General features: G+C 46.0%; 1 protein-coding gene across 1 annotated transcript in view; it reads left to right on the top strand.

The window, feature by feature from the left end:
* Positions 1-8,311, top strand: part of LOC106806105 (dual specificity protein kinase splA-like) — a 12,869-nt gene extending 4,558 nt beyond the window's left edge. The window contains exons 5-10 of the mRNA XM_014807959.1: positions 113-913; positions 1,039-1,230; positions 1,510-1,844; positions 2,166-2,388; positions 2,734-3,061; positions 3,466-8,311. Of these exons, the coding sequence (XP_014663445.1) occupies positions 113-913; positions 1,039-1,230; positions 1,510-1,844; positions 2,166-2,388; positions 2,734-3,061; positions 3,466-4,526 (2,940 nt within the window). The 3' untranslated portion in view covers positions 4,527-8,311. The remainder of the gene's footprint in view (positions 1-112; positions 914-1,038; positions 1,231-1,509; positions 1,845-2,165; positions 2,389-2,733; positions 3,062-3,465) is intronic.
* The last annotated feature ends 1,689 nt before the right edge of the window (positions 8,312-10,000 follow it).

Below are 10,000 nucleotides of genomic sequence, written 5' to 3'. Positions count from 1 at the left end.
ATCAGTTTGGGGGAGCTGCTATTTCTGCTGAAAATACTTGCATCACAGCGAGCACACAGTGAATTAATATTAGGTCCTTGCTATTATTTCAAAAATTTCCTTTGATCTCTAGATGTCATCAGGAGGCCGACTATCGATAATGCCCGTGTCACCAGACAGCTCTGCAATGGACGTCACCATGTCTCCGAATCAAGTTTTGCATTACTCGGGCGTTATGGTTAATGGCACCCGTATGAGCCCCACAAGTTCGCAGCAGTCTGTTGGTCCTGCTCATCCAATATGCCCATCGCCAGTAATGTTGGGGCCGCTTAGCGTCAGCAGTGCCACGCTGACAGGGATGATGTCTCCTGCATCATATACCGGTAGCATCATGTCACCCGTGAGAGTATGCACTGGCTCCATCAGTATCGCCAGCCCTCATTCTGGAAGCATACCTAGTGTCCAGAGTGTGAACCCACCTAGTGTCCAGAGTGTGAGCCCACCTAGTGTCCACAGTGTGAGCCCACTTAGTGTCCAGAGTGTGAACCCACCTAGTGTCCAGAGTGTGAACCCACCTAGTGTCCAAGGTATGAACCCACCTAGCGTCCAGAGTGTGAGCCCGCCTAGCATCCAAAATATGAACCCCCCTAGTATCCAGAGCTCGACCAACATCCAGAGCATCAGCACCCCCAATATGCAGAATATGGGACTGTCGAGCCTCACAACTGTAAGCATGTCTAGCCTACAAAACACGAGCTTGCCAAATGTAGAGACCATAGCCCTATCCAGCAACCAAACTCTGACCAGCATGCAGGCTGTAACGACGCATCCCTCAACTGTGGCAATGGGCCACGTCGACTCAACCACGAGCACTGAGAAAATGGATGTCGGAGAAGAGACGATGTCAGTGAAACTTGAGAATTGCGTTCAAAAGGTATGCTATTTTATTTAATGCCGACGTATAACAGATAATCAGAGTACAAAATTTAAAACATAATTTTAATCAATTATGAGAACTTCAGGTTGTGATTGTTGCGGCTGGTGGTGTAATCACTGCAGACTCAGCAGCAGCACCATAGATCCCTGAACATGAAGCAGGTGCTCATGAACGAGGATTTACTACGACAGCAGCAAACAAAAATCGAGGAGCTGGAGCGAGAACTAAAGAAGTCACAGATGGCCCTCAAACAGCAGCAGTTAGTTGTGCTGAAGCAGCAGCAGATGGGACTTCAGGGAAGCATCAACCCAATGGTATGATACTAGGACTGCCTTCATCCTCCATACATCCCATACAATTAACATGTGATATGAGAAACGAACTGGTTCATACCAGAGAGGTTTCCGTGGAAAACGCAGAGAAGCAAGCTAATTACAATACATTTTGTTTATTTTAGGCAAAACACGTCACAGGTTATTCCGATTCAACAGCACATTTCTCATTTATCCTTGTTCCATTTGTTTCAGGCAATATCTGCACATCGTATTCCCATCACATTGCAATTCTACTTGATATATTTTCTGTCTTCGCAGGATACAAAGATGCTGAAGAACCTGCAATTGAAGCAACACATTCTCAATCAGCAGCATCAGAAGTTGCAGACAGCTGTTCAAAAACAACAACAGGCGCTCACGAGCCTCACCAATGCAACACTAGAAGGTGCTGCCAATCGCAGCATCGCCATGACGACAACCCCTGCATCTTCCATGGGAACAATTACTTCTACGAAGAAGCTGCTGACGTCTTGGCCAACAGGCACGACGACGAAAACAAGCAGGCCATCAGCGCTCACAACCGCAACAGCCAGCATTGGTGCAACTACCAGTACAACATCTAACAGCTTAATAAATAGAGTTACGAAACACAGGTAAGGGATTGATTGTGGGTAGACAGAAACGGAGTAGACGAATTTCGAGAAGCCCTTGTCGATGCTCAGGTTAATTAGAGTCACTTTGCAAACGATATAAAATTCTCATTAAACTATTAAAACGACGTCACGTAGTGGATTACTTTGCAGATTGTATTAATTCTGGCGCACCCACTCGAAATAGGGTAACAATTACGCCAGAAATCTAACCAAATTAGGGGGGAGGATGGAAAGCTGCTGTGTTCTTACAGCACATACAGTCACACCACAAAATGCTGTTAGCCGTGTTCCTCGTTTTTAACTTGTCTCAAATCTTAGCAGGACCATGCCGATGCCGGTCAGTCAGCTGCAGGTGGCGCTGTCGGCAGCAACGGTGGCCATTAATGCTACCAGCAGCAGCAGCCAGGTGATGACGAGTTCAAGCAGCGATGTCAGCGTCGGTGGCCTCGGTACGACACTGCCACCTGTCAGTTTCATCATCAACCTGCACAAGCCGCCACCTGACTATGATGAGGCAACAAAACAACTGAAGCAGCACAAACAGGTGTGTGACAAAGTGATGCAAGGGGAGGGAAGCGTGCAAATTACTTGCAAAGGTGTCAACCAGCGGGCAGCAATGACCTGGGAGTCAATATATTCGCATTGCGGTTGTTACATTCGGCAAAATGCACACGTCGTACTTTTATTGCTAACTATCGATGTATGTAGTAAGATTTACCTCTTTTACAATTCATAATTTGTGGCTGCTGAGCGCCGACGTGGTTACTAAGTGTTACCGTAGTTATTAAGCATTGTTGCAGTTATTAGACATTGCTGCAGTTAAGAAGATAAAAAGATAACAAATAAAAAAATGGTAAAAATAAAGCGGGTTGAACCTCGTCTTTCTCAGCAACCGCAGCAGGTTTCTCCACTGCCAGGAACCCTGGCGCAGTTCAACCAGACTCTGCAGTTGCAGTCTGACCACCACCACCAGCAGCAGCAACAACAGCAACAAGAGCAGCAACAGCAGCATCAGCAACAACAACAACAACAACAAGAGCAGCAACTACAACAAGAGCAGCAGCAGCAGGCATCACTGACAAGCGGGCCACCGTCAGCCACAGCTACACGGATGCTGCCAAGTTTGGCTGCCGCTCTTAGCTTACCAGCTGTGTTAAGTGCATCCACCAAAAGCCAAGCCATCGATGACGTTTTGGAGATACTCATAAAAAACGGAGGTGAGACTGTTCAGAAATATGATGTAATGTATATTACATATACGTACGCCCACAACCAGGCATCCACACTCAGTTAAGTCGCACACACGCATACACGCGCGCAGACACACAAGCATACACCGAGACCAGCAACACAATGGCTCATTTCATCCCTGCTAGTGCACTACGTCAAATCCTCACTAAGGTAAGTGTGATCGGTATCTGTCTGTCTGTCTGTCTGTTGGTCAGTCGGCCCATTCATCTGTCCGTCTATCCGTCCATCCGTCTATTGATACATATATCTCTCACCCCCCCCTCTCTCTCTCTCTCTCTCTCTTAATATCGCGCGGTATTGACAGTTTTATTGTCGGGCATATTTGTGAGACTTTAGTGACCTCGAGTGCGTTGGATTTTCTCCCCTGCAGAGCTTCCAGAGAGCGCCGCCCAGGAACCACCGCCAACGCCTAAGACTACGGAGGCATTCATCAGTGCGGCAAACACGGTCGCCCACTCGTTCACGCCATCAGCCCTGCAGCAGCCGCTCATGCCTGTCACGTCGGTTGCTGATACAGAAGGTGGTGCCAGTGGCGACAGCAGCCACCACCGCAACATCCTGTCAGACTTCAACCTTAACCTGGAGTTTCCCGTGGACGAGGAGTACATCGACTTCAACTTGCTAGAGCGCCACATTGCCAACCTGCAGACGAGCGATATCAAGCAGGAATCAAACGTCGAGCCCATGAAGGTAAATGCCGAGGTTTGCTCGTCGCATGTAGGCGGCACTTTCGATGCTGTCATGGGCACTGATGCCTCTTTGGAACAAGATAGAGAGGTGACGCTGCAGCTGGTAAAGTCCGAGTTTCCATTCCTTGATGGCTGCCAGGGCATGGCTGTCGACTGCAATCCTACCTGGATAGATACCGCAAACTACTTTACCGACAACATGGTGAAAAATGGACCCCAGATAGCGCCAGCGAGCTGCTCCTCTATGATACCCATCTGTGGCACATTCACCACGAATACGTTTGGCAGCAGCTGCAGCAATTCCCCTTTCACGAGCGTAACAGTGAACATGGCAGCGCAGGGACCTGAAGGACATTTCACCAGGAAGGAGGTGGCAGCACCAGCGACGGGGCCGAGAAAGGTCGACTTTCATCTCGAGGTTAGTGACATCAGTGACGCTGAGCCAGACGCCGACGAGCACATGGACCTGTGTGACTGGCTTGATGTGATCATGCCTAGCACGGGAACCGCACCACTTAGCAACAATGCTCCCGTCACTTTGGGTGCAGACGTCGATGCCTACATGGTGAACAACACGAGTCCGGCAAGTACATTGCACGACGAAGCTGCACAGATGGAGCTGACGCAGACGACACTCAACGCTGATTTTGCTGAATTGCTTGACTTTGATGATATGGACTTCACGCAGCAGTCGACACATGATGTCGGGGGCTGGGACAAGATCGATGTTACGATGACATAGACTCGGGTCAGGTCTAAATACTCATGTGTGTGGTCTTCGACTGGACTTTGGCTGGTAGTTGTGAGTACTTACTTTTCCTAAGTTTCCGAAAGTATGGCCACAGAGGAGGACCTACTTTCACCACCCATCAGGGAGCAATTACGGTCGTGCAGGCGCCGTGTGAAGGGAGGAAGGAGCCTCCATTGTGGCATCGTCGGCGTTGACTGTGAGCTGCATGATCCTCCTCATCATCTTGAATAGCCGTGAGGTAGACAGATTAGAACAAATAACGGACCATCGATCAGGGATCGGAGGAGACGCCATATCTAGATTGGCTATTGGTGGCTGCATGAAGTGTAAAGCGTGACTGGTCATATACACATGATAATGATGATGATGATGATGATGATGATGATGATGATGATGATGATGATGATGATGATGATGATGGTGATGATTCAGCAGTCCTCTCTTACAATGGCACAGTCTAAAAAAATCACAGGACGCGAACTAAACTAAGAGCGCATACACATATACTGTGCTGGTATGCTACATGCTAACTAATCAAGCATTGATTAACAAGTGACCAAGATATAATCTACTGTCTAGTGTTTTTTATAGTTAGCTCGGTGTGGACTCGCTACGCATGCAGTAAATAAGTATTCTATAGTATTAGTAGAATACATCGGGGGGATCGGGCGAATGGGCAAATGGGCGCAGTGCGTTCCAAATCTTACGTTTGCCAAATTGACGTGGTGCCAAACATGAAGTCGTCTATGTGGACATGGAATTCCAGTGTACATAGTAGTATGTGATCGGCGGGATGGCAACATCTCCCCCGTCAGAAATGAGCGAAGTTTCGCGAGGAAAAACTAGAGGGAAAGCTTGTGTAAATAGCGTTTGTTTTGCTTGAAATATCGGGTGCTAGATGGAACTATTCGCCCATGTTTTTTTCTGACACACACCGGCACGCACGCACGCACACACGTAGTTTGCTAGCTAACTCGTTAGTCTCTTCTTGGATTGTAGAGTAAAGAGTAATATATAGACGTAGGTTTTCGAAGGGTTGTTTTACGTTGTGCTTTTTTATGCGCCCGTGTGGCTAGGGCACGGTGTTATAGCGAGTGTGCGTGTGTAAAAATGTGTATGTGTGCGCGTGCAGGTGTGTGGGCACGTGTGTATCTGCGCGCGCGTGTGTGTGCGTGCGTGTGCTCGGGTATGTTCCAACGTGCTGCTTGAGATTGTTTTTCCTTTAAATATTCATTCCGTTTTAGAAAAAAAAGAAAGAAAAATGATTTTCTTGCTTGTATGTGTACGTTTAATGAATAATATTACTAATAATTTAGTAACTATTAACAGAGTGTCATCACATAGTTCAGTAACGAAAAATGAAAATAGATAAAGATTGGTGTTGTATCGGTGGCACAGACCAGTTATCTCCTAAAATGAACAAGGAGATAGCCACCATCAGTCTTCCGTAACACAGGTCGGTTTACCAATGGAGATATAGCGAGGAGGACATTTAGATCCTAGTGGAAATATGCGGTCGTGTTTAGAAGTAGCACCCGTACCAATTAGGTTGGTCTGGCCCGGAATAGTAGGTAATAAAAGCAGGACAAATAAGGTGGGTAGGTAAACCCTCGTTAGAACTATGCGAGAGACAATAGCGGAGATTGTGGCCATAAAACGCCTACAGGCTGTTCAATTATCAGGTTAGAGTGATATCAACGCGAATGTAAGGGTACCAGGCGTGGCTTGCATTGGTTAAGACATAACTTGAGGCCGAAAGGCATAATTGCTACAGGTACCGGTACTCAACAGAAGCAGGACTAGTACGCTGTGGGGCGAAAGAGTTGAGCGTATTTGATGAATGCGTGCGTGGGCGCGCTTATAAATGTTTACGGGAATATGAAGCTATTATGTAAAGAAATGATCGGAAGCTGTACGGTTTCGTTTGTTTCCTTCATAAGAAAATAACAGGTGGCTATATAGCCGAATCGCATCATCGGTAGGCTGTGCAAAATATGTAGTTATGGCGGCCATTCCTTCTTGGCAGAGGGCAAACGATGGCTACGTGCGGTCATAAAAGCGTACTCGCGAAAACTGCGTGTGCGTGCGTGTTTAGCGTGTTCGAGTGTTTATTGTGCAATGTAGCCAATTATGCAAGGGGTCCACTGGCATTTTGTGTTTTTGTCGTGTTGCAAATTTTTTATGCGTGGTGCCAACCGGATGAGAAAGCACTGGTTAGCCGTAATTGCCTCGGCGCCGTAGACGCGAGATCCAGATGGAGTTGCGAAGCCTTTATTAGCGGAACAGGGCAAACTAAATTCGTAATACGTAGCGTCTGAGTCCGCAGAGGCAGCTTTCTTACCCGTGCTGAGCTACGCTTTGTTCTATTATGGCAGTATTTTATTTATTACCGAGCATAATTCTAATTTATTTCCGCCCATCATCGGTTAGCAATATAATTTTAATTTATTTTGGGCCAATATTCAGATAGGAGTAACTTGTCACCATTAGCGCGCTGTGCGTCACGGGTCATGCGGTGGAAGCATCTGGTGATTAAGACACATGGTTCCATGTAATATATGCAACCTGGGTTTGATTACGGGCGTAAATGTTCTCAAGTTAGAAGCGCAGCGATGATAGCAAACTACGATTTCTGCTTACGATTTGTTTTGTTTATTTATTATTTATTTGTTGACACTTTATTGCCATAACGTTATGCAAGTTTGTGTGTATATGTTTTGAAGTTTCACATTCCATCTAATTTTCAAGTGGCTGTTTTCAAAAGCACATCCCGCGCATTAGGGGAAGCTTGTGGTATAGATACGTGGGATTATCATGTGATGTTGCTAAAAATGTATAGATCTAAAGTATTTAACGCGAAATAACTAGACCACGATAGTAGCACAATCATGCCGTGGGAAGGTTTTACCGTTCACATTGCACATGTACGTGAGATCGAGGGCCCATGCAGGCGTTAGTTTCACGGTATCGTTGGGTTTACAAGTACGTGAAGTTGGCTTCCCCTAGTGAGGTGGATGATTATGTATATACATAAGCTTTCAGCCCAGCTTGCCGCTTTTTCAGCATATAGCTACAATGAGGAACTCGGAGGAATGAGGTTGTGTGTATGGGTGTGTTAATTCTGTCTATTTGTGCAATCGGATTGCATCATGCTGTCATCACTTTAATAGGCTATTAAACGACCTTTCCTATGCGCCTTTGTTTGGCTACGGTAGCGCCATTTATTTGCACCAAGTTCACGGACCATCTGACAGTCAAAACGAAACGAGGCCATCGTACCGATTACCGTTCCCTAGCAGAATTTTCACCCCAACACATAACGCTTGAACCTCCTAGCCGGACCAAATTCGTCCTTACATGTGTCAGAACGAGATGATGGATAGAGATTGTGTAAAGGATATGAGCGGGGAAATGGAAGAGTGGTGCGACGGCGAGGGATGAGAGGGCACTGGGTACTAGGAGACTAACTATATGCAGATGCGATGGCTGCTCGGTTCGATAACAAGGTGTGAACAGTATTTTAATAGTGGACCACATTCGCGTCAACGTATCTAGTATAATTCAGTGCGGCAGAAGGCGAACGAAGTCAGTTATTTCTGCCAACCCAGTCGGCGACGAGACAGTCTCGCAGAGTGACTTGGCAACAACTGCCACAAGTGTAGAGTTTGTTTATAGGTTTTGGCGCGTAGATTCGGTGACACTTGGTCCCTTATTTATAACACTGACAGCGTGAGTGCATTGCTCGCTGGTGTAATAAAAACGTTTTAACAAAATAATAGCAGAGTACGTGTATGAAATGCCTTGGTCGGCTTCTTACGGGACGCAGACACGCTCACATGAGATACGCGTATATCATTATCATAGATGGTCTATGGAGTTCAGCGAAGCAATTAAGGGTTTTCACACATATCTTAAGTTACCTCCTAAAACAATTGCTTTTCTGCGTTACATTTCTCGTTTAATTCGATCCCAAGTCAACATGGGCCCCATATGACATATATGACGCCAGAATATGCGAATAAAGATTCATTGCCCCAACTCGTGAATGCCTGTCTTAACTAGCCCACGCAGGCTTAATAGAACAAGAGCCGCAGAGCGATTGGGCTCATCTGAGGTGTGTTGCTACGGTTATAAACGTAGCATTTAAGTCGTGCGTAGTGACACCTTTGTTAGGCGCAGATATGCAGATACGCAGTTGCGTACACATCATTTCAACAACCTTCTGCATTCTGCATACCTCCCAAATCCCATTGGTTGATACAAATCGCGTGCCTGAAACTCCTGTTTTATGGTGGATTGGGACCCTAACCCTAACCCTATTAAAAAAATATAATTAATTGTAAAAATTATTTGTTGTTATTAAATTGTTGTAAATAAATCATGTAAATATTTGCGTTAATTGGAAAAAATAGTTAAATGGATAAAGATAGAAAAATACAGAAAACAGGTAAATAATAAAAAATCAGATGGGATTCGATCCAACGACCTTTCAGCCGTCACGGACGTGCTCTACACGTTCGGCTATACAGGCTTATCGGGTTTCTAGATTATGTATGTGCCATGAATATGACAACACTGTCACGTCATTGAGGCAGTTCAGGAATCCATGTTTAACCCTCCTCTTGAGGGTCAAAAGGTTATCAGACACTTACTCTTCGCACGTCAGTGGAAAGCACATTTCATGGTCCTTTCAATAAAGTGATAAAAATGGTGGGTCAGCGCTGAAACAAATTTTTTTTTCACTGTCCACTAGGCAATGTCCTCAGAAAATGTCTGATATCTGAACTTTTCCCCACTGCCCTTTGACCTGTGACCTCTAATTTCGCACTGGTGATGGGTTTCCTGCCCATCACAATATACACCGAATATTAAGAGCATAGGTCGAGCCGTTCAGATTTTTGCCGCAATTCCGTATTTCCTCCTATACCTTAAGTTAAGGGGGAAATATTCCCCCTCCGTTTACACTCTCACACTTGACCTTTGACACTTGACCCCACAAATTTGTCATCCTGAGTCCTTTTCACACAGTGTCTACAGACTAAAACACCATTACGATTGAAGATATAGGTACACAAAATCTGTCTTCTGTATATTTTAGCAAATATATACATACATACACACACATAACAATAATATGAATACACGTGATATAAAAGCTGATCTACCTCATATTGAAACAAGCATACTCATATGCCACGGCTAACAAATCTACCTTTGCTGTCTGCCTGCGCGACAAAGTTGAACTATCGAGAACTCGATTGCATTATCCAGAGAGACCGGATACAAGATGGCCTAATTGGCCTTGCGCAAAAGATGCGTTGTTCCCCGACCGCCGAAAGCGGTTAAGCCGCGCACTTCCGCGGGACTGGGCGCACGCGGCCGCGGGATGCTGGCTATGCGTAAGCTCCCCGCTATACGCATTCGCGCGCCGAAGGAAGGCGGGCGCGCGAATGCGTATAGCGGGG

Source organism: Priapulus caudatus, unplaced genomic scaffold (assembly GCF_000485595.1).
Source record: "Priapulus caudatus unplaced genomic scaffold, Priapulus_caudatus-5.0.1 Scaffold142, whole genome shotgun sequence".
Classification (NCBI taxonomy): domain Eukaryota; kingdom Metazoa; phylum Priapulida; class Priapulimorpha; order Priapulimorphida; family Priapulidae; genus Priapulus; species Priapulus caudatus.
This window is presented reverse-complemented; position numbering and strand designations above follow the sequence as displayed.